Below are 25,579 nucleotides of genomic sequence, written 5' to 3' on the forward strand. Positions count from 1 at the left end.
ATGTGTTAAACTATGGCAGCGGAATCAGAGGAGCATTTTGAAAAGTGGCATGAATGGGACTCCTTCCAAGAATGGAGCTCTCCAAGCAAACAGTAAGCCCAGCACCCTTCGCACCTTAGCAGTGATTCCCAGTGTGAAAAGCTTTACTGATAGTCGAACTAGTGATGTGTAACAAGGTAAACCTCCAAGAACATAACACATTTCCTGTGTGCACAAGGGAGAAAGCTTAAAGCTACTTCACTACCCTCTCACTGGGCTCTTCATAACAATCTGTGTAACAACCACAAGAACTGAGTCAACGAAGATGCTAACCAGCTGCTCTGGTAGCAATGTTGTAACACAACTATATCCTCAAAGTTTTCAAACTAAGTTCTCTTGAGAAGCCCCTATGATATGGCTTTGAGTACTTAAAAGCACTCATTGCCTTGAAGGCTAGTTAATGAATATGAACTTCAGGGAATTAGGAAATGGCTGTTCCATATAAACAGTTCTACCGCCACTTTTAGGGGGATACTCTGCCTTATTCATTTCCAGTTTCCCTGAGGAACAGGCATGGTCATTTATTGTACTCTAAATCTGGAAGGCAGACTACGCCTCAGTAATATTTGTCTATTTTATTTGATAGCCCATTGCCTGTTGGAAGTATTTCTGTTCAACAGTGTATTTAGAGAATTAATTTCATTTAATCTTGGTCATTGCTCTGCATTTTAGGATTTTACCATTTTATGAGGTTTTAATGATTTCATTTGTACAGAAACATGGTATTTATAGTGGGCAGATTATGAATAAGATAAAATAAATGAGTCAGGGATGTAAAGCAGATTGTGCTCCAACCAGAAGGGTGCCTCCAATAACAATTGGTTTTTCTTCGAAGGACAGGCATGAATGCCAGTCAATAATGCTACTGGTGTGGGGGCTAATCATGTTCCCTGCACCTGGTGATGCAACCATTGCTCTTCAATAATGTACTTGATACACACACACACACACACACACACACACACACACACCAGCCCCTTCACCTGCAAATCTCCATATCTGGGCCATTCAAAGTCAGGATGAAATGTTGGAAACTTACAGAGAGAAACGACAAGAGTCTAACTCAATATGGCTGCCCCATATTTCAGACCATCCCAAGGTGTCTCCAGAACTTGATGTAATCTGTGTTCTTTTGGGCATTTTTGTTTATCTGGACATGTAGAAGCTGAGATTAATGCACATGTCTTTTTAGCCTACTGTTTGAATTGAATCTTCTGAATTCCCCCTCTATTATTGTCCATGGCTGTGTCCTTTCTTTTAGCAGATCAAGCTGATCAGGTGACAGCAAAAACTGCAAGGTATTTAGTGGGGGCCATTAGAATAAGATCTATTATTTGATTATTGATGTAAACCTCCAAAATGTATTTTATAGAGTTAAGTTTTTACCTCTATCTTCAGTACATTTTATTTTATTGCTATGGCTAGTAGCTGATGCAAATAAAGATTCTCCTCATTCTGATTCTTCTGAATGTTTTTAAGTATCTGTTTTTAACTATTAAAGGATAATTTTTATGTTTTATTTTTATTGTTTGTAAACCGCTTAGAGGTTTTATTGCAACCAAGCGGTATATAAATACTGTTAAATAAAGAGAAAAATGAAACATGCTGGTGACTATGTTCTCAGAGGTTACAGGCTACTACAAGAAGGGAGAAACAGCAGTGGAAGGTGTCAGTACAGCTACTGGTTAGCCAAGAGATGCTCCCACACAGCTGTGTGTTGGATCAATTACCATTTCAGAGTCACTGTGACAGGGCTGCCCAAGTCTGGCTGCACAGCCGGGCTCAGGGTGAGGAGGTTGGTCAAGGGAGAGAAGGAATTCAAAACTGTCATCGTAATCCTCTTCCTCCGTATCCCCCTCCCAATCAGCAAAAGCACCTCTAGTCAAGAAATCAGAGCGTGTCCGTGCCATGCGGGCTTTCTTTTTATGGGCTGGTCTGGCAACCTGCTTGATACCAAACGATAAAACAAATAACATGAAAATGCTTTAAACAAACAAACAAAAAGGACAACAGGTGATTCTGCTGCTGTTTGAAGTCAAACAAAGGGGAACATGCAACCATAAGGATTAAAATAAAAAGCTAATTTCCAAATGCAAGTTTTAGGGGGGGGGGAGTTAACAAGTTGGTAGTAAGCAACAAAAATGAAGGACAGCACAAAGAAAATGTATTGTAATGGAAGCCAATAAAAATAATTGGGGGGACGGGGACAGAAACAGACAGCACAATTGCTTTTGACACAGCTTATGTGAAGGGTCAATTCAGGGCAGGACTTGGACTCAGTTCTCACTGAGATGGTAATCCAGTGTCTTCGCTGGACTTCACACTGCAGGTGGGCAATTAGATGATTGAATGCTCCTCTTTAAAAAATATTCCCTCCATCTAGAAAGCTAAATATTGGGGAGAATGGTCTTTGCCTAGCTTACTTCCTGAACATGCTAGTTTTCTTTGTGCACAGATTTGTTATTTTGAAGGACCATTCATTCATGTGAATCCCCACCTGTAGCCTGAAGTAGTACAGTCCACAAACACCCTTACTACCTCAGTGAAAACCAAACAAATGGTTTATCTTTGTATTGCTGTCTATAGAGCACTCTTAAACCTTGCAATTGCTTCCCTGCATAAAATCCTGCTCCACCCCTTTACTCACATATTATTAGAAAGTAGCCAACAGAATAAAAAATTATACAGAAGAAGGAAAAGGTTGTTGCGTACCTCTCCCCTACTTTGTCCAGAAACCTTTAATGGTTTTTTATGTTCTTCTTTTGGAAGCAATGGATATGCTGAAGATTCTTTGCTGAAACTAGAAAACATAATTATTGCAGATTGACCCACAACAGGTCCGATACATACTTCAGGATGCATAGTTTGGGAAAGGCACCTTCAAGTCACATACATTGTTGTAATCCAGGGATGGAAACTCGGCCTTCCAATTGTTGCTAGACTTCAATTCTCATCAGCCTCAGCCTCAGCCAGCATGGCCAATCCTCAGGGCTGATGGGAGTTGCATGCCAACATTTGGAGGGCCACACTGTCTGCAACCCTGTTGAAATCCTTGCAATTACCCTGCATGTTAGGTCAGGATTATTACTCCATATTCTGGGACAGGAGGGAGCTAAGATGGAATGGCTTGCTTAAGGCCACCAATTTAGTTCATGACAGAGCAAGATTTGAGCCCTCTGCTATTCATAGCAAAGCCTCTCAGCCAGTACTACACTATAACCCCAGTCTCAGAAGTGTATAGCCAGTGTCTGGGTAAAGTTTCTGAAACTGAAAATGACCAAATAAGAGGACAGGTGCTTCAGCACTCTGAGTAGGTTCTTATCTCTCTCTAGCAGAAACCTAATCGAAAATTCTTTCTAGTAGCACCTTAGAGACCAACTGAGTTTGTTCCTGGTATGAGCTTTCGTGTGCATGCACACTTCTTCAGATACACTGAAACAGAAGTCACCAGATCCTTAAATATAGTGGGGGAGTGGATATTTAAGGATCTGGTGACTTCTGTTTCAGTGTATCTGAAGAAGTGTGCATGCACACGAAAGCTCATACCAGGAACAAACTCAGTTGGTCTCTAAGGTGCTACTAGAAAGAATTTTCGATTTTGTTTTGACTATGGCAGACCAACACGGCTACCCACCTGTAACTAGCAGAAACCTAGATTGTGGAAACTAAAAAAATATTGTAAATCTATTTAAGATGCATACTTTATATAGATTGAAGAATTTTAACTTTGGGGGTAGAACATTGATTTCTTAAGCACAGAGTAAAACAGTGAAATTTTTTCACATACACACTCCCAACATCATCGCTATCAATAGGTATATATATAGACCCCTCTCCCCATTAATACTGTTCTGGGTTGGAGGTAAGCCACACATGTTCCTGTGTAAATGTCAATATGCATACAAATGGAAAAGCCAGAACATATATGTATACTAAAAATATAAATCTACTACAGGAACACCACATAGAAAGCAAAAGAAACAAATTCCATTTTGATGTTTGAATTTTTCCTGTGCTGATTTTTCTGGGGGAAGAATCCTTTGGTTTTCCTCCAAGCAGTTAATATTTCTAGGAGGGCTCAGGCCTTGTGAAAGTGAAAATGAAATAGAAATACTGCAACATCATACTCACTTAAGACCCACATGACTATCCTTTGGGGTAAAGAAAATAGAACCACCTCTAGTTTCGTTAGAAGAGCTTTCAGTACCCTGGCGAGGAATTCGGGGCAACCTGAACCTTTTTTCTCTTGCGGGCAGATTGCTCAAGCCCTCTTGAGATTCAGCAGCCATTTGCAAGTTTAACTGATCTCTTCCAGCAGACTGCTGAACAACTGGGGTCTTGTCTTCCTTTCGTTCCAGGATCATGATGATAGTCTTTTCTTTCTGGCAAGCAGGTGGGCTTCTTTTTGTTGTGACAGTAAGACCTTTAATATCCACCGTTGAAGTGGGCCCTGTACTTGTTGTAAGACAAGGCTCCCCTTTGCTCTGGGGACTCCCAATGAGGAGAGATTGAGGCTTGTCTGTTTTCTTTGGTGACCTGATAGAGGCTCCTTGAGAGGACTCCCTGACCCTGTTCTGCTGTTCAAAAACTTTACGTTGCTTCCCCAAAATTTCCTTCTGCTGTCGAATCTGCTCCATCATTTCTTTCTCGTTCTGCATTTGCTTTTGTTTCTGGCGCTCTTCCTTCTCCACATTTAGCTTCTCCAGCTTCTTGATAACTGGATCTGAAGATAGCATTTCTGAAGCAGGGCCTTCTTGTCCTCTGAAGGAAGGCTGACATTCCCCATGAAAGGCTCTGCTCTGCCCTGCCCCGTCCAGTTCAGTGGTATGCTTGACTTCTGGGAACAAAAACTTTCCCCCTATTTCCATTCGCTTGTTCCTCAAATTATTCTCTATAACTGACTGGCCAGCTCTGAGGCTGTCCTGTGGCGGCAGGTAAAATGTAGGTAGGCTGCTTGAAATGAGTGGTTCTCTTGTGTGCAAGTTGTAGATAATGCCTTGAGAATCGCAAACTGACCCATCTTTAGCAGCAAGGCACTCTGGTAATTCAGAGCTTGAAGCCAAACTTTTTCCATCCAACACATTTCTATTTACATCTGCATCAAGGATGGGGATGCATTTAACATTGTCAGATTTAGGGCTATTTGGTAGCAAGTTTCTGGGCACAGGCTCGTGCGGCAAGGTTGAGTCCTGCCTGCCCTTCTGAGTGTCTTCATGGCTCAGCATCTCTAGACTTCCCTGAGAGCTTTCACTCTCTGGAGTTCCCCTGGGAGATTGCGTGTCTTCAGAAATCATCTCTGGTGACCACTGATGCTCTTCTGAGGGAGAAGCCCCACCAGTGGACCGGACCTTAAGCAATTCCAAACTAAATATTTCCTGTTCCAGTTCACGCATCCGCCGGCTCTCTCGCTTTGCACGAACTCCTTTCTTTTGGTTGAGGTCTTCCAATGACTTGGGTCTCTCTCTCACAAGAACTTGCTCATCTATGCTCTCTCCACCCTGGCTGTTGGCTCTCTCATAGTGTTTGTACAATAAAGCCTCAGAATTATCCAAGGGATCATTTTGACCCACTCTGTTTTCAATCACTGACTTATGTTCTTCCACAGCTTTCACTCGCTCTTCAAATGAACGATCTTCCCATTCAGAAGGATCTGAACCTGTAATATCCAGGTTGTCCCCTGGTGCAAGTCCATCCTCTTCTTTAACTGCGAGTCCATTCCTCAATGGAGCTTCTCTTAAGCTTTGCTCCTTTAAAATCCTCAACCTTATTTAAAAAGAAAGAAAAGAGATTTTAGAATTATTTGTTGCAAATTTCTCACCCTTCTCTTTAAAGCATTGCAAGGATTTGGATTAGATGATCCTTGGGGTACTTTCCAAATCTACAGTTCTATGAGACTTTCCTTTTTCTTCCAAGCTTGTTCCTCTAGCAATATGGCAAGATAATTAAGTCAATCACCATTACTAGGAACAATAAAATGTAAACGAAAGAAAGAAAGAAAAGTGAAATTAATAACAATAGCATACATGAGAAGAGATGATATGGGTGTGATAGGGTTTAACAAGCATGAAAGCCACGCTGTAAGCTTCTGAGTTTGCATCTTAATTAACCCTTTAATGCCCCATATTTCTGAGCTCATTGTTCCTAATTAAATTGTCCGCAGCATTCCGCTGCAACTTTGCACCCCTTGGCCCTTTTCTACTCCCTTTCAAGTCTTTATTCACCTGCTGCACTTCAGGGGGTCAATATTGGCCACTTTGGGAAATCCTGATTTACACACACTTTTGTCCTCCCATGAAGGTTACATGTATTACCTCTGCCGTGCTTTGTATCCTCTATATGCTGCTTGCAACAAAATTACTTTGTTTCTCTTGGCCCTGTAGACACTTCTGGTGTGGTAGCATCGCCATTTTGCCTGGACGATGGTAGCCGCAGCATTCCGGTGCCTCAAGCATTCCCGCCAGTAGCTCTGGATAATGAAGCCAGCCACCCGCATTTGCTGAAATCTTCTCCTTGCCACAAAGCCTCGCCAGTAGGCCTGAAGAACAACTGCTGCCTTGCCTAAACAGATGGAATTGTTTAGGGACTCTTCTTCCTCAGCTTGCTTTCTTCTTTGGTAACTACGCCAGTATTGCTATGGGAAGAGTGAGAGAAAATATTTTCCAGTACTCCATACTGTGTCAGATTCCCTTAAAAGAAAGATCCTTGAAAACAATATCTAACAAAGATCCAGTAGCATAACCACAATTTCCCCTATTAATAAGACCAAGTGGTACTGAATGGAGAAGAAAGGCTGAACAGCCATTATCTTATTCTCGTGGATGACCAATCTGTCCTCAGATAATAATAATAAATGTTTAAAAATGATGAGGTGCAAGCATTTTTAAAGCTGGTGTCTTACTGACATTTAAGATGACAGAAGACAAAGCAAAGGAGAGAGCAATCATGTTTTTCAATAACAACCTGGACAAATATTTTGTGGTATGAATGAAATTGAGAAGGGACTTTTAGTGTTATTAAAGATATACACATGATATGAAAATAATTTTCTTAACTGTGCATAAATATCCTGACAGATGCCTTACTATGTATTAAACTCTTCCACATTCCTTGTTATTACAATGCCACTGTTCTGCACATAACTATGCCCTCATTTCCACACGACACTAAGCCAAACCACGGTTTAGTGTGAACGAGCATGTTCCTAGATAAGATATTGTGGTCTCTGTTCCCCCTCAGTGGTTCCACTGCTGCGCTGCGCTGCGCTGCACTGAGCCAAGCCATGGTTTGGTTTAGTGCAGAGCTTTCCAAACTGTGTGTCATGACACATTAGTGTGTCAGCTGCAATGTGTGGGTATGTTGCACAAATGCTCTTATAAGGGGTTAGTTTAACCTCCAGTTTGCTAGCAAAACTGAATTACTATGTCACAAAATGATGCATAGCTAAAAAGTTTGTCAGCAATGTGAACGGTTTGGAAAGCTCTGGTTTAGTGTGTCATCCAAACCATGGCTTTGTGCAAATGAGCAAAATCTGTGATCGCTTTGTTTCTCCTTTGATTATCTTACTGCTGCACTGTGCTGCACTAAGTTTGGCTGTGTGTTGTCCAAACTCAGGTTCGTGGTTTAGAGAAATCATGAACTGCAAACCATAGGCTAAATCTTGGTTACTGTTTGCATTTTGTCTAGAGTGAGTTTAACCTCAAGTTTGTGTTCAAAATCAGCACAGTGCAGCAACAAAATGACTGAGGAGAAGCAAAGCATTCACAATCTCCTCTCTGGGAGTGTACACATTTGCTTGTCCAAAGGAAGGCATGGTTTGGCTTAGTGTTATGTACAAACCAGACCTATATGTAACATAAAAGAAACAGCTTTTGTCTTGAGATAAACGTCAGGCATGCTAAATGTCTGAAATTACTGAAAATCACACTGTTGACACCCACCTGTATGACCACAGCTGCCTGCTTCAAATTCAGGAACTGCCTCCTGTAGAGCATAGTGCGGAACCAGCTCTGGAGTAGAGTGATCCTTCGCAACACCTCCTCATGCAGCAGGCCCTGTAGAAGCTGACGTCCCTGCTCTTTCATGAAAACCTAACAATGTGGAGAGCAATAATAAATGCCTATTTATTATTGAACAAATTTTTGTCAGTTCCCCACCATGCACCTATAAAGATTTCTGCAAAATAATTGCAATGGTGTAAGTATCAAAAGACAGGAAGAACCTGTTCTGCCCACCAATCTTGGCACTCACAAGGGAAAAAAGAGCCTGAATATTCATCCAGAGACACAACTGGCTGAACATATGGAATCTTATGAACTTCTTTGTTGGGTTTTACCTCAAGTCTGCAGCCTGAATACATTAAAAAAAAATATTGAAGGGGATGAGGGAATCACCACAAACTTAAAAGAAATAAAAAATAAAAGAAATTCTTTATTTTATTTTTTAAGACACACAGTGAAGCAAATCCACAAAATGCCTTTTAAATAAAATAAAGGTCACATTTACTTCAGCCTCCCCACCTTCAGGAAGAAATTCCAACTGAAGTTCAGGTACTTGAAAATGAATTGAAAGGTTAGTTGCCTCATTCTAGCATCTGGGGCAACTTTGGTGTGGCAAAAAAAAAAAAAAAAGTCTCGGGGAGTTATCATTTTGAGTTCTACCAGACGTTGTCTTATTTACATGCAACACTAAAATTGCGGCTACTTTGCTTCCCCCTGCTCATTTTGCTGATGGACTGCACCGAGCTAAGCTATGTCACAGTTTGACTTAGTATGCTATCCCAGTCTGGGTTCGTGGTTTAGCTCTCCCCAACAAACCACAAGCTGTAAACCATAGGACAAACACTTGTTACACTGTGTGGTTTGTCTGCAGAAAGCTAAGCTATGAGCCCAGGTCTGGACAACATGTTGAGCCAAACTGAAGTTTAGCTCAGAGAAGCAGCAAAATGACTGGCAAGGAGCAAACATCCCAAATCTCCTCTCTGGGAGCCCATACATTTGCTTGTTACTGATAAGCCATGGTCTATCTTATCAATAAATGTTAAATGGGTCACTGTATATCTGAAAAACACCACTATGGCAGCAGGGTACACCCATAAATGATACTAGAAAGGGACAAGTGTATTTTAATATTGTGTCAGGGAGCAAAAGGGAAATGAGGCTTTGAACGTACCATTGTTCGTCCCACTTGATAATTGTCAGGGTTGGTCTTTGTTTTCCTTAAGAATTCTTGGATATTCTCCTTGGATGGTACCATGCCTCTCGGCAGGAGTACATGAAAATGGTCTACGAATTCCTGAAAAATTAGGCATACCTCTGCATGTTACTTAACACATTTTGTCATTTTACTTTGAAAGTTCATTGAAGTCAACTCTATCTATGGAAATAGAGGCTGCCTTAGTAGATGAGATGAGAAACAGGGATCATTCCACCAGCTCTGCTGAAAGACTAGCTTCTGCCCTGACCTGTTTCTAGGCTGATCATTACAAGAACTATTTAGGAACTGGTGCCGGAGTTTGCTTTTTTAAGATCATAAACCTGAAGGGACTGCTTTGTTTTAACTGATTGTATGTAAGCAGCTCTGGGAGGTTTTTCAACTGACAGGTAAAGGTAAAGGTAAAGGGACCCCTGACCGTTAGGTCCAGTTGCAGATGACTCTGGGGTTGTGGCGCTCATCTCCCTTTACTGGCTGAGGGAGCCAGAGTTTGTCGGCAGACAGCTTCTAGGTCATGTGGCCAGCATGACTAAGCCGCTTCTGGTGAACCAGAGCAGCACACGGAAATGCCGTGACAAGTGGAGTACAAATGTTCTAAATGCATAATCAATAAATAAACATAGCAATCCTGAAAAGGACTGTCATTGTGGATACCAAAAAGTAACAGTTTTAATTGCCTATTATATTCAAAGCTCTCTAGTTTACACAACTGAGTTAATCAGAAAGGCATGAAAGCTTGGGGGGGCAGGGAGCAATATTAAGCTCTCCCCACCCACATCGCTCTGGTGGCTGTATGAAAAATGTAACACTGGGATGCAAAAATCTACATAGGCTTTCCTAGAAAGTTTCATGATCAGTTCATGATCACTGATCTCTGCTGCAAAAAAAGACACAAAAACACTAATTCATGGATTTTTTGAAACCTAAATTTCATTCTAATGTAACATTCCTCTATGTAGCATAAACATTAGGAGAATTTGCCCTTAATGGAGTAACATTTATACATGGTTGAGATTAGAAGATTATCCAATAAACTAATTCTCTTCCACTAAGTTAAGTAAGACTATGGAGGGTTTTATAAAACAGATCATTTCAAGAAATGTAACTAGGAGTAGTAAACAAGAACTTCAGCTTTAGGTGTCTGACAAAGTATATAACTAAAAATGTTTACAAAAACAGTGAGCAAAACACATTATAGTTGACACATCTGTCTAATTACAGTCAATTTGTAGCTTCAGAAAAGCTACATGGAAAATAAAGCTAAAGATTTATTAAAATCAGAAGACTACCTTTTGCACTAAGTTCAAATCATCCGCTTTCAAAGGAGCACAATAGAGGCTATCACTCTGAATAACTCACTCCAAGTAGCTCAATGCACAACACTAGTGTAGCAGGAATATGGTCGACTTTCCTTTAATTAACATGTCAATTTGGAAATTTGTTTTGTAAAAGTATAGTAATTCACAAATGTTTTACACAAATATCACTATTTCCTGCACGTTTCTACAGCATCCCATGGTCCCTCCTTTCCTTCACTGATTTTCTATTTACTTCTCAGTCCTTGCCAAATAGCAGCTGCAGCTCCCAATGAACATTCCCAGCCACAACTCTGCATGCTTGCAAGCACTAATTTGACATGGCTATTTGTTCTGCCAGTTGCATCATTTTTAGCTGCAGAAATAATACTTTTCATACATTTATGCATTCACCTACATTTAAAACAAGGAATTGCCCAACTGACCATAGTCCCTTGGAGTCCACTTCACCAATACTTTTTTGGGAGATTCAAATAATCTAACCTTGAAGGTGTATTTGGAACTATATCCTGACTGTCGTATGCGCACTGTCTCTCGCATCCCTGTGTACCGCAGCTGTCTAAGCACCTGGTTGTCGCTGAACCTCAGGGGAAGCTGAAAAAGCAAAACATACAAGGGCCAAACAGTTACACACTGACTGCAAGTTCATCCAGGTAAGCAAGTTTCCATGGATGACTTTGATGGCTACCAGGGCTCACCGGTCCTTTGCTGACGGCTGCCCTTTAAATAGATCCCAGTCTACACAACCAGCATCCACCAGGCAATGGCTTCTAAGGAGGCTCCACTTGGGAAAAGGAAGGGTGGAGCACTCAGTCATGCTCCTGATGGAAGGGAAGGAGCCCAGCTGCCGTACCTCAGGCAGAATGAAGGGAGGATATAAAAAGCCTAAAAGAGTAGGAAAAAGGGGAGAAGCCCAGTGGAGACAGAGAACAGTCTGGGCACCTAAATAAGGCTCTTCCACAGACACTGGGGCAACTTGGTCCTTGGTCAAAGGCCTTCTTCAGCCCCAGAGAATGCAGTTAGAGAGGAAATATCAGCAGTCTGTTTATCTAGTCCCCAATCCCTGGGGAGGCATAGGAATCCTAGACTTCAGCCTGCCAAGGCTAATGGTATATCTATCCAGTGCTTTTTTAAAAAAGGTGGTACTCAAGGGTACACAGTACTGGCACCTCTTTTTGTTGTTGTTAAAGTGTGGCACTTACTCTAACAACTTCATGGTGAGTACCGGCACCTATTTCTCTCGAAAAAAAGCACTGTCCTCTTTGGCATGAGACCCCGAGGTGACAATTTTTCACAGCCCTCTAGTTGCTATGGTGGTTCATTTACCAGAAGTAATGTATTTAGTGTTAAGTCCATACAAGGCTTGGTTTGGTCAGAATCAAGTATACACTTCCAGAGTTAACACTAAACATATTACTTCTGGTAAATGTGTCACCATAGCCACTAGAAGGCTGTGAAAATTTCTGTCCTGGGTTTTCAGACTGGTCTACCCAGGTACTATCTGAAATCATATGGGCACATTGGTTGCCAAATGTGATTCCCCCCCACCCCCAGCTCACCTACCCCACTGCTAGCTGAATCCCTGCTCCTGATATATAGCAGGATGGTATTGAGGATTATTGCTATGTTGATCTGAAAGATCAAAAGGGCATGGCACCCCTTTACATTTATTTATTTTTTATTCAGATTTGTCATGGCCAATGGCTAGTATAATCAAGTTATTTGGATGGGCTGTAACAGTCCAGCAAAACTGATTTTCATTGTAGATTACTTGGGATCGAAGAGGCATTTACCTTGTCAGCATTGGAGCGAATGCACTTGACAAAATAGGGTTCTGCTTGGCCAAGGGTCTCCATCAATTTGGTAAGCGATGCCTAAAGTGGAAAATAAAATTATGGAGTTGGCATCTGCAACAATTATTTTGGTAAGAAAATAACATGTTGCCAAACCTCTCCTTATGCTATTTTTAAACTGTAATTTAACACACATATGAAATAGAAATTGTGATAACATTGCTTCTTATTGTAGACATTCAAAGACATGAAAATGGCTTTGCTATATAATGCATAATAATGGCATTAAGTACACATATGTAAAGCTTCAAAAGCATGTCACTGGATCAGAACAATAGCATACATGTCCCTCAGCAGTTCTCCTTCTGGAATGCTGCATATTTTATTCAAAATTCAGCTTCATTTATCTACTTAAGAGACAAGGTGTTCAGCTACATAACACTCACCTATAGGCCTGGACCGGAGGCTCCAGCTTGTGGAAATTCTGGGCTTAGACTGTTGATGGGGACAGAGTATCACCAGGGTAGGTTTCAGAAGATAACACTGTATGAGTATACCTGAACCACTTGGCTTTTGAATTAAAGGGTGCCACGGGGCACTATAATGTCTCCGATGCTATTTAACATCTACATGAAGCCACTGGGAGAAGTCATTAGGTGTTTGGGAGCAAAGTGTCATCGGTACGCTGATGATACCCAAATATTTCTCTGTAACATCTGACTTGGGAATGTTGAGAAGGCCTTGGACTAGTGTCAGTTAGATAATTTTTGGACTTCTATTGTGTCTGGTGTACACTGCTTATAGACAATTGTGATTAAGCAGTGAAATAAATAAATAAATAAATAAATGCTTTTAATTAAAGAAGGTTAGAAAACTACTTAAAGCTATTTAGAGAGCATAGTACTGCTGAAATTAAAACAGCTTTGGCAGAAAGTATATGGGTAATTAGTATACTGTTAAAAAAATTCAAACTGACATACAAGAATTCATGTCCTTAACTTTATTAAGGACTCATATGGGCATCTGTGGAGTTAGGAGTCACAGCCTATACACAGTATAAAGTCATATAATCATATCAAGTTGACTTACTGTATATCACATCTGACAGTTAATCAGTCTAGCCTAGTATTGTCTACAATGACTGGCAGAAACTCCTCAGGATCTGAATCAGAGTTCTATTTCCCAGTCGAGCTACCTCTGACTTTTTTTTTTAAAATGGAGGTAATAGGAGTGAAGCCGATACATTCTGCACGCAAAGCGTATGTTCTACTACTGTGTTATGGTAACTATGACCCCAGAGGGCTGATTGATGTCTAAGGGATTTTAAAGAATATATAAGCCATACATAAATGACTTGGCTTGCAACAATCTTTTCTTTAATGCAAGTCAGTTACCGAGTTAACTTACAGAAGGCTGGAAAGGCCCAGAGGGAACTAGAGAATTTACTAGTTGGCCAACAGAAAGAAAAACGACTGTGATGTAAAAATGAATGGGACAACCAGGAATAATAAAGAAAATGGGAACTGCAACCAACTGTTGTTTTTTCTTTTTAAAACCAAGTGTAGGCTGCATTCCAGTCCACCTAGTATCCCTATTTTATTTCCATTGGAAATAGATATTCCACATGTTTTCCCTTAAGTTAAACTTCATGAAATTAACAATGGTAAGTTACCTGGAACTGGGCACTGATGCTTGGGGGCTTCTTCTTCTTGTGAAGGTGGAGAAGAGACTTTGTGATACGGTCATGTAGAGTTAGGTTCGTCAAGTGCTTGAGCGATTTCACTTCAAGCAAGTGCTAAGAAATACAAAGATTCTAACTTTGGTTATGAGAAATTTGAACCAACATAAGCACAAATCTATGCAAGAAGCCAACAGTGGATAACGGGCTGCCAATGTGACACCAACATGCATTCCCTGGTACCCACAGGTCTCTGCCCCCCCCCCCACTGAAATTAGGCTTCTGCTCAAGCCCAATTGCAGTTTGGAAGTGCAAAGTTTATTTTGGGGAGTCTCAACTATAGAGGAAAGAGTAAATCTCTACCCTCCAGCTGTAAGCCTCTGAAATTGCTCCTCTCCAAAGTCTAATTGTTGCTGGGGGGTGGCAGTGATCTTCCTGGGGATTATAGCTGGAGAAGGGCCCATGCATTCCCAGTTGCATTTACCAGGAAAATAATCCACTGCCTCCACCCTCCCACTCCACTTGAAAAAAGTAAAAACCCCTTTTCAAAACCTAACAGTTGATATGGAGTGAGTGAGCGTGCCATCACAACCTCTGTGGTTGTGGTACTCACAGCAGTTTATCTGGTTTGCAAACGTGCCCATCACATTAATACATCAATTATACACATGGTGAAAACCTCACTATGAACTAATGGACAGTGTACACTTTCTGTATGCTTTCTTATGAAAAAGGAATAGCCTTGTAAAAAAACCAGCATCATTTGTGAAATTCATCTAGTTTAAATATGTTAGCTCAGGTTCTCTGGCTCTAGTGCTCTCACCTTTGGAAGGTTAGGCTTGGCTTTGAAGTTCTTGTTTCGCCTAAGAAAAAGCAACCAAGATCCACATTAAAGCAGCGGGGACATGTTAATGCTAATTTGTAAACCTTCAAGAGAAAAACATTTGCTTCTGGTGCAATGGCAAAGCATGTGATAGTGCAGTGTCAACAAGTCTATAGTGAGTGCTGGTTTCATGTGGTCCCTTGCACTCTTGCTTGTGGAAGTGTGTGCATCTATTTGAAGAGATACTGCACTGAAAACACAAGTTTCACACATCTTTTTTTCTAACCCACTCAACTCCTAGAGACAAGCTTCTTTAGAACTGAAGACATTCTTTGACAATTAATTCAGATACTGTATTCTTCCAGCTGCATCTTTGAAGGGGTATTTAGAAATTATAAAAGAGAATATAACTGATGTGATTACAATACTTTCACAAATACCTAAAGATTTGTGTAACACAGGAACCCCTTTTAATTTAATAAATGTTCATAATAAAAACTCTGGCTCTACTGATCAGAGTCTCTAGTCAACTCCCAAGACCAGAAGAGAGCACTGGGGGTCTAGAACAGTTCAAAGGTTGCTTCCATGTATTTTATAGTGTCCCAGTTCTGCAGTCTACCTCATCATCTAGATTTAAGATACACTTTTCAGGATTTCTGAATTGTAAATCTGTGTGCCTCGGGTGATGGATGCTGAAGAGAAATAGAGACCTCTCTTACCCCAACTTGTCCCATGTTTGTTGCTATCCCTAGAGATCAATTTATCTTTGTAACAAAGAACAAATATGAACTAACATGAGGATGCCATGTGCTCTCTCCAAGAGCTTGCTGTTAGTTGAATTCACAAATATCCCATCTTTGTCGAGGAAGCTGCTTTGGCTGGAGAGTCTGCTCTGTCGCACACCCATCCTGCTGTTCCAACCAACTCCATACATATCACTGCAATGTTGGAAACAAATACACTTTATTGCTTAGCTTTCACAAAGAATATCCAGGCATTTTTTAATTTTATTTTTGGTAAAAAGATAACTTTTTCAAAGTCACAATTTCATATGTAAAGCTCTTGCTCTAGCAATCTCACTTATCACACCATCTGACTTACCGCTGGCTTTTCTCATTGATAGTGTTAACTCCTTGCAGATCTGAAAGTGGTGTTCTGGGACGTTTGCGGGCAATACCTGTGGCAGCATATCAACAAAAAAATTAACATTCTATTTAGCATTAGATAAATTCTCTGCACCAGCTTGGGAGGGAAAAATCAGACTGCAACATGTGCTGAAAATGGTACATGCTAGGAACTGGGGGAGGGGGGAGGGAGAGAAGAACCATAAACGAGGAGCCATGGCTGGTAATAATGGTATATTTGACTTAAGCTCTTAAAATGCAGAAAAGATGCCTTAAATTCGTTTGCCACAAAATTTACTTGTAATCCTACATATAAAGCCGTATTTTAAATATATTTTTTAAAAGATGCACATCTCTATATCCAAGAAACAACACAGAGGGGAAAGCTTTTATAGGAGGAAAATATTGCAACTAAGAGCCACACCTCTAATAAGATTATTATCTGTAAAAGGTCAGCTGCTTTCTCCTTCTTATAAAAGTAGAACAATGCAGACCATAGGAACACCACAAATTTGTGCAGGAATAAGCCTCTGGATTCTATTAATAGCTTAACTGGAAATCTTTCTTATATACTGTGCTTGGACAACCTCTCAACCTGATAACAGAGTTACCAGGAACAAAGTTCAATATTTTGATCTGGGCATTTTCTTTTAAAAAGCCCAGCACTATGGTTCAATATATTTTACTGAATACAAGATACACTTCTTAGCTGTTCCATATTAAAAGCTACTGCTGCTATTGCAAAGCATACTATGCAGAATTGAACACAAACATGGCTTGCCTTAAGTGAGTCTGAAAGTCTCATCTGAAATGCAAAACTATGGGAGCTCTAACCTGCATTACTAAGCCTAACATAGGTATTCAGAGATGGTGCAGCACAGTGGCAAAGAAATGAATCAGGAAATTCTTGGTTCCAATTTCCCTCCTCCACCATGTCACAACTAATCAGATACAGAACAGACCTAATCTACAGGGTTTTCTAAGGATTAGCTGATAATTGTTATTCAGTATTTAGAACACTCAGTATCCTCAAACTGGATTTATAAAGGGAGTCAAATGGCAGATAAGATTAGTTTAACAATTTTGGAACCTTTGAACCCAATCATCTGGTATGGAATGACCCCAAATTTTATGTAACTAGATTTGCAAAATAAATTTACTGGTTTGTTTCCCTTTGATATACCCTTGTGTAAGGGAAGTACAAAAGAAGAAGAAGATATTATACACCCCACACACACTTGGCTAGAAGTCAAGCCAAGACTTATTGCTTTTAATAAGGCCACAATTATCCTAATTAGCAAAAAAACAAAAAACAAACCCTGAGCAAATAACAACAAATCTTTCAGCCATAGTATACCCATAGGACATGAAAAGATTACTGAAGGGATAGATAGATAGATAGATAGATAGATAGATAGATAGATATTAATAAATTAAGGTGATTCAATAAGCTAAAGCTCTATCTTCATGATGAGATTTGAAGGTGAGCAGTCTTACTGTGTTTGGCAAGAATCACTCATGCATTGTAATCTTCTCTGGGCCTAGTCATTTTCAAAACATTAAATTAGCATTTGTAAACTTATTTTTTCTTTCATGACCACTGAATTTTTTTACGAGCTGCTGGTAAGGCCCTTTTGTCAACAACTATGCATGAATTGCATCATTCATGATTTAAGAGCAACAAGGGATAATATTTATTCAATTTATTAGCCACCTTATACAAAGCGTCTCTAGGTCACTTACATACACAATTTAAAATAACCATTAGGTTTTAATCATAAAATACTGTTCCTCCCCCCCAAAAAAAGCAATAAGCATGATAATTACACTCTCTCAAAAGCCTGGGAGGTGGTTAGTGCCGAGCAAGCAGGCATCCCTGGGAATAGCATCCCATAAATTAGAGGCCACAACTAAATATCCCCTCTCCCTTGCTGCCACCCTTTTATCCTCTCTGATAGGGGGCACCTGCAAAAGGGCCTCACATGATCTTCAAGTGAAGGGAGGTACTCCATTTGGTATCAGGGTCCTGAGCTGTATAGGTCCTTTTATGTTTAAACCAGCCAGATTCAGAAACACAAACATATGAGCCAGAACCACTGTGATATGTGCAGGCTGCTTCATAATATGCTACTGTAATGTTCTGAACATAAGGAGTCCTTGGGGGGGGGGGGAGAAAGAACCATTCATTAACAGAAAGCAATAAATGGCATCCCCTAACGATGTGTATCGCACCCACTGCTACGTAACTGATTCATAAGTCATGGAATAAAGAGTGAAGTCTGCAGAAGTTTGCAAACTGTTCAGGACAGAAGAATCCCAAGCAGACCACGGATATATACCAAAAATAATTTGCAAATTAAAAGTTATAGCAGTGTGCACCTAACTACTATTTTTGTGTTTTTATATTGTAAACTGCCCCGTGATCCTTGGATGAAGGGGGATATATCAATTTATCAATCAATAAATAATACTGGTGACCAGTTTTCTGTAAAATCATACCATGCCTTCCAAACCTGATTAGAAATTCACAGAAGCGAGAGTTGGAAGTTTCTCTGCACTGCGTGACACAGCATACAGATGGCTGGCTTAACAAGTGGTTATAAACACACTATGGTAAAGCTACAGCTTGGTAAATGATCATCTGCATTCTCCCCATGGAAAGCTCCAAATAGGACGAATGGGCAACAAAATGGCTGTTGAGATGCAATGTAAGAGCAAACTGATAAAGACAGCCAGTATCTTAATATATTTATATAAAATCTATTGTGCAACTTCATTTGAAACACTTGTGTGTAGTTCTGGTCACCTTAAGAAAGGATAATGTAGAGCTTGAAAAAGCAAAGGGCGACTAAAGTAACTGAGGGGTTGCAGCACTTTTTCCCTAATGGGAAAAGACACCAGTATTCAATACTTTTTGAATTAGAAGCAAGATCGGGGAAGGACACAGTAAAGACTTAAAATTATGAATGATGTTGAAAATTGGGAGGCATTTTTTCTTCCTCTCTCTATGCTGGAACTCAAGCTAACCCAATGAACTTGATTAGCACAAGACTCAGGACAAACACAGTTTCACACAAAACGTAAAACACTTTATGGATTTTGTTAGCAACAGCTATTGCCAAGAGTACTAACTGATACTTCTTTAAAAATAAAAAGATGGGGAAAATTCATTGGGCCTAATCAACAACTATTGCCCTTGACTAGATGGAGCTAGATGCTAAGGACAAAGAGATGAATACCAGATGCTGAGGACAAACAGGAGAAGGCTGCTGACTTCCAGCTTCCCACAGGAGTTTGGTTTGATGCTGCTGGAAACAAAATGCTGGCCTGGATGGACCTTTTGTCCAGCACAGCAGTTCTTACACTGTTCTATCCACAACTGATTTCAGAGCACGCTTTTACAATTTTTTTCTTGTTAATTACATATTCTTATATTCAAACACAATGGGGAAAATCCATGTAATGCAAGACTCATGCAACTCCTTCAACTCAGTTCATATCCCACCATCTGTTCAGCTCTTCTTATAGGTTAACACCATCCACAACCCTTGCAGAGGGAACACCAACCTTTGTGGGGGATAGTACTCCAAAAGATACACAACATATACATGAGGGAAAGGCATTTCCTTTATTAAGATTAGCAGCGATGTGGCGTCTCTATAAGCCATTACAGCACAAATGCAAAAATGGAGGTCTGTGAAGGCACAAGGTTTCAGTCTTCCTTGGAACCCAACACACTGAAAAGCTGAATCACTTCTGTCCAAGGCGTCAGGCAAACTTTGAAAAGAAACTTAAAAAAAAAATCTCCTGTTTCAAGAGTCTGAAATGGTGATGCGCCTGATCATTAAGGTGGAATGGTTACTGCATATGCAAAGCTGTTTAATGAGCAAGTTAGCATCAAGGTACCCTTCAGTAGGCTCCCAATGTAATTGTAACACTGAAACACCATGCGCTACTCTTTATGGCAGAGGGTGTTATGTTTCATGCTGCTAGACCCCTTCTCCTCCCACAACAGAAATCCAGCCATCATTAGTATCAAAGGCAAACGGGCCTGGTTTTCATGCAGGACTAGTTCATTATGTAACAAACGGAAGTGAGGAGAAGGAAATGGAGACCAAGTGCATATCTATTCTCTTCTATGAAGGAAATCCTCCAAAGGCAGAACAGTTATTGTACGTTGCACTAGAGTCCTCAAAAAGTGGAGGGTTTTCTTTTTAAAAAAGATGTATATACATTTATATCCACATGCAGACACTACTGTATAAAAAAGAGGGCACCAGAATTTGGTGGAATCTTGCAAAAAAAAATCTAGCTAGAATACAGATTAGACTATTCCTCTCTCTAAAAGCTGTCACTAATGAAAAGTTTTTAACTAAAATCTTGGGATACCTAGGAGATTTAATCAACAGTTCCTTCGGTAAAATGGCTCCATGCCTTAATCAGGCTTATATACTGGAGAAATCTTTATGACTGAGGTAAAAACAGGATTCAGAGCATCCACTCAAACCTCTAGGCCCCATCCTGCCTATAAATTCCCAAGAAAGGGGCACTAAGATCCCTCCCATGTTTTAACAAGTCTTGTCATTCAAGATGCCTTTAGGTTCTGCATTACAAGGTTCCAAGCATGGTTGCCCACCCTTGCTACTCAGTATGCTCCTGGTTTCCATTTCCTGCTGTGTGTGAGTGTCATGTCAGAGAGATGGTGGGATATGGCGCCTTACTGTACTTCTCCTCCTTGCATCTCTGCAGGATCTCTAAGCTCCTCTGATGAACTGGGTGATGGAGAAAGCTAAAACTATCCACACTTTTCAAAACCGCATCATCATGCCCTTGGGAAGCAAAACAAAAACATGGAGAAAAGAGAAAGATTACATAAGCAGAAACCAATGAAGAGTCAAGAACAGTGCGGACAACTGCCTTATTGACACAGAAAAGTTCAAAAGTGATGGGTGCTTTCTGCCTATGGACAGTAATTTCACCATTCCTAGCAATTCTGAGGAGTGCACAAGACAGAGATGAACTGATCTTTTACTTTTGGGGCAACTTCCCTTCATTTTTTGAAAAGATAAAGCTGCAGCCAAAATAATGAATTATAAATTGGAATCAACAATGAAACAGCACTGCATTTTATAATGCATGGCCATGACATGTGTTAACAGTTTTATCATAGCATTTTCATAAAATAGCATGACATTTCTTTGTTTAATGGGATTAATGAGCTCACTTACCCATTAGCAATTAGGACCACATTTTCCAAAGGGCACTGCCTAATGCATCGTTTTAAATAAGCTGTTCTGATTATTATAAATATGTGTATCTGATGTGGGCTGTGAATTATTTCCAGATTATGTATAGCTTGCTGAAATGTGTAATTCAAAACAAATCATAACAATTGTTGCTATTATGTGGCTCTTAGGGCTTTAATCTTGAAAACAGAAAACTATCATCCATGTCTCCAATAATTCTAATTATTACTTATCTTGTACTTCCAGTCTTGAATAAATCCTGCATCAGATATGCCAGATTCTGCATGTGGACTCTCATAATGCAGGACAGGCCTATTTAATCTACATAATTTATTCTAGGTGCTCTCTTTGTTACAGTTTTTTACTTTCAAGCATCCTGAGTTATTATTCGTGTTGATTCATGCTACTGTTGTTACAACATACTGGTAATCAGGAAGATAAAGACTTAAATGGCAGTGCCTCTTATAAAGCTATGCTGACATTTGTAACCAAACATCAGAAAGGCTCAAGTCTTGCACTGTAACACTTGGCAACTGCTTCCTAGAAGCAGATCTGGAGATGGTTCACCACAAGGCGCTTGTTGAGCAACAATTTGAGTGACTATTACAGCTCACCTCTCATATGCAGGCACAAAAGACACTCAAAATAACTCTCTGTATGAGCAACTTGTGAGGAATCGTCAGCAGATATGCCACAAGGTTTAGTTCATAGTTAAGCCAAGGGAGATTTGAAGTTTCTATACTGTAGTTTAAGTTTGCCCAAAAATGTTCTGATGAAGAAACAGAGACATTTGAGTGATGTCACAAAGTTGTACTTGTGCAAAAAGAACAATTCATGAAACTATCATGTGATTGGACCCTCAAATATATTTTTCTGGAAGTGAGGCTATTTAAAATCTGGCTTCAAATTACCAAAATTGCTAGGTTACTCAGTTACCACTGAGAATCCTGAGCTTGCTAAATCAGTCTCTGTGCTTATCTTTGCAATACCGGGTTTTTCAGCAATGACAGCTATGAAGACAGTAGCAAGCTATCTATCAATACTGATCTCAGACTATGTCTGAAAACTATCAAACACTGCATTGACCTACTTGTTGGAAAATTGCAAACTCAGCCATCCTATTGATGATGCTCGCCATAATGAACTTTTTCATTAATTATATTTGACACTGCCTGTTTAATCACATGTTTTTAAAATAACTTTCATAGTTTATGAATTAATAGCCTGCAATAAGTTGACTGGTGTTCTTAGATTTAAAATAAAACACTGTGAATAACACCATTAAAAATAAAACACTGTGAATAACTGCAAGTACTATAAATATTTCAACAATTCTACACTGTGAGGGATATTAAGTAAATTTTTGCTTGGATGCCTCAAATAATGGTTATTAGATAGGCGAACTTGCAATTAAAACACATGAAATTGACAGCTGCTGAAGACCTTAGGTCCAAAATTCATGTGATGACAAATAAATGGATCATACTAACAAGCAAATTTGGAATTGTGGGTTGCAATACCAAAAAGCTTAGGGACCACATCTCTAACAGCCCACATCATATAACTTCCCTGCAAACTTTGTAGAAACAAATCAGGATGAATGTTCAACAAACAAGTTGTCTGGAAGCGACCTTGATGGTGAAATGGAATGAAAGACTGGCCGAAGGAATGGATTAGACTGAATAAATTTCAGAACAGCTGCAGTCTAGATGTGGACAGACCACAAAGAAGTTCATTTTAAACTGGATGCTGCATGTTTATTCTATGATCTTGACTGGGCAGCCTACTTCAAATTATACCATTTTAAGTACTAGCTTTGTTTCACCATCAATAGCCAGCAGAAATGGTTACATAATAGGGATTATACTGACAGTAACATGGAATAGCTATATGCAACACAAACATAGGTCAAAACAGAAAGAGTTGCCAGATACTTAAAACAGTCTCGTGTAACAGAGAAGGGTGGCTATTTAACTTTGCACAATATTCCTAACACAAATGATTAAGATAGAGGATGAACCAAGAACTACAGCAAAATATGATACAGGACCAATATTACAGGGAAATTACAATGATGGAAATAGACTCTTTGCTTGAAATTTTCTATATCATCTAAATATTACAATTTAAAAAGTCAGGGTTTGCATTCATAATGATTTCACAGGTCCACTTGAATGTGGATCATTTTTATGTGATATATATTAATCAATTTTTAGTGTGGAATGCAAATCTTTCTTCACTAAAATTTGAACAACAAAGTTTGAAAACATGAAGTTTGTTTTTTTTACTTTCAGCTATCAGGATAAAAGTTTGCCACTATAAATGTAGAAGGGCTACAGTATCACTTGCTGAGTCAGGAGAAGAAAAGCACAAACTGTAGACACTTGCATTCATTCAACTCTAGAAACTTAACAGATGTATTTTAAAAGCTAAACTACATAAACAGAAGTACGAAAAGCTACAGAAGAAAACACTGCAAATAAATATTAACTTCAAGTTAATGCACAGCACCAATATTCAGCATCACTGGCACAGAAAGAACAAAATAAGTGATTTAAAACGAACTAGACACAGGCATGAGATACTTTCCATATGTACCATAAATGTAACTGTAGAAGCTTTCCCAGATAATATTTCCTATTGCTTTCTGACTGTCCATGAGATGTTCCACACACCTGTAGATAAAAGCTACCCTTGTAAAGAACAGCAGTATATGATTAAGGAAGTATATCTAAGTGTTGATGTGGAATGCTCACATCAGGAGTTCAAGCTATACCAGGTGCAAGAAACTAAAAAGCCCTGACTATTCCACTTAATGCTTTTACACATTCTCCATGGCCCAAAGTTTAATTTTTCACACCATCATTGCCTCCAACTAGATTTGAGTTGGCTAGAAAATTTACCACTTTTTCGCTGAAAAATGCCCCCTCTGAAAGCTGCTTTTCTTAGTGGAAGCTACTCCTCCCCCACCCCCACCCCCACCCCCAGTTCGAATCAATATGACTAACCTGACCCAATAATCCCTCCCACCCACCCATGCAAGCAGCAGCTACTCCTAACATTACACATTTGCAACATGTAGTTTGGCCAGAGTGAGAACCTTTTAGCACTGCAAAAATGTATTTTCATTTGTCCAAAAGGAAAGTTCTTATTCCCCTCTCCCCTCAAGTTTCCCATTTTTAGGAATAAGATTACAGCAATCTGCACTATGTGTGTTTAATTCTTAGAAATATTAAAAGCTGCAAGAGACTGACACAGTTAACACTCTGGATATTTGTGAAAGCAGGTTAGATTTTGTTTCTCACATGACATCCCCCCCTCCCTGCCAAAAAAATTAAATAAGAGCAAACATGGAAAGCCTGTATACCATCACATATGAGTATATTTTTGCCAATATAGCTTCTCAGCATATGCACTCACAGCAAAACAGGCGCATGTGTGTCATATACAGTATATCTGTAGTGAACACATCCACCATCCTACATGAAAACAATACCTTGTGCAATAGCCCAAATTCTTGCTCTTCTAGCTATGAAGTTGATAAACAAGTTAGTACCTGTGCCACAAAATCTGCATTTTAGCAACAGTGGTTTCTTGAACAAACTGATTGGTAGCTATGATACACTTGGAAGGGCTGAGCATACGAAAATTATTGTCAATTTCAATGTATTTATTGCATTAGCCCTATGGCCATAGCACATAGTAAAAGACCAGGCAGTAGCCTGACATGATTATGCAGAGAATACAACAGTTAAAACAATTGGAAGTAAAATCAAACAGGTTAAAACAAATAAAATGAAAATAAAAAGCACTAGCAGGCGTGACGACAGTGTCTATGTTGGGAATATACATAAGACTAAGGCTAAGGGAAGTTGGCCAAAAAGGTGGTCCTGAGTTTCAGGGCCTGTAATATGTAGATGGCCACTCCACGTGAAACCAAGGGGTTGGCATCCAACAGTAGATATTTCATGCGGTCATCGTCCCTGGCGATAGTCGACGGGGTTAGAGAGAGAAGCCTGCATCTTATTGAGGCATATAGTGGGCAGTAGAGGAAGAAGTGAATAAAATCCTCTATCTTTCCATTGTTGCATGGGCAGAGTTGAAAAATTATTGTGAAATAGACTAGAACATCAGGCACAATTCCATTATTCTATTTCTAAATTAGCAGCAGCCAGATTTTACTATAACATTTGTAAGCATACTTGCAAAACTAATATCCTGAGTAACTTGCAATTAAGTGCCAAATATTTTTAAATGCTCTTTAGTACAAATGCTTACACACAAATTGTAATACGTAACAGCATTTGAGTATGTTCAATGTGAATCTCCCCAAGATTTGAGCTAATTGTT

The 25,579-nt window shown here is 39.6% G+C and overlaps 1 protein-coding gene across 10 annotated transcripts in view; it reads right to left on the reverse strand.

The window, feature by feature from the left end:
* The window catches only part of MYO9A (myosin IXA), a 133,285-nt gene that overhangs the window by 30,849 nt on the left and 76,857 nt on the right, over positions 1 to 25,579 (reverse strand). For 7 of the 10 annotated variants that reach the window (XM_033166766.1, XM_033166763.1, XM_033166761.1 and 4 more), the window contains 13 exons: positions 20,705 to 20,812; positions 15,961 to 16,036; positions 15,654 to 15,797; positions 14,860 to 14,899; positions 14,031 to 14,153; positions 12,359 to 12,439; positions 11,049 to 11,159; positions 9,208 to 9,330; positions 7,977 to 8,126; positions 6,351 to 6,670; positions 4,171 to 5,802; positions 2,752 to 2,839; positions 1,770 to 1,985 (listed from right to left, as the gene is read on the reverse strand). In XM_033166766.1, the coding sequence (XP_033022657.1) occupies positions 1,770 to 1,985; positions 2,752 to 2,839; positions 4,171 to 5,802; positions 6,351 to 6,670; positions 7,977 to 8,126; positions 9,208 to 9,330; positions 11,049 to 11,159; positions 12,359 to 12,439; positions 14,031 to 14,153; positions 14,860 to 14,899; positions 15,654 to 15,797; positions 15,961 to 16,036; positions 20,705 to 20,812 (3,212 nt within the window). The remainder of the gene's footprint in view (positions 1 to 1,769; positions 1,986 to 2,751; positions 2,840 to 4,170; positions 5,803 to 6,350; positions 6,671 to 7,976; positions 8,127 to 9,207; positions 9,331 to 11,048; positions 11,160 to 12,358; positions 12,440 to 14,030; positions 14,154 to 14,859; positions 14,900 to 15,653; positions 15,798 to 15,960; positions 16,037 to 20,704; positions 20,813 to 25,579) is intronic. The other 3 variants (XM_033166764.1, XM_033166760.1, XM_033166767.1) reach the window with 2 other exon arrangements.

Source organism: Lacerta agilis, chromosome 13, assembly GCF_009819535.1.
Source record: "Lacerta agilis isolate rLacAgi1 chromosome 13, rLacAgi1.pri, whole genome shotgun sequence".
NCBI classification, from domain to species: domain Eukaryota; kingdom Metazoa; phylum Chordata; class Lepidosauria; order Squamata; family Lacertidae; genus Lacerta; species Lacerta agilis.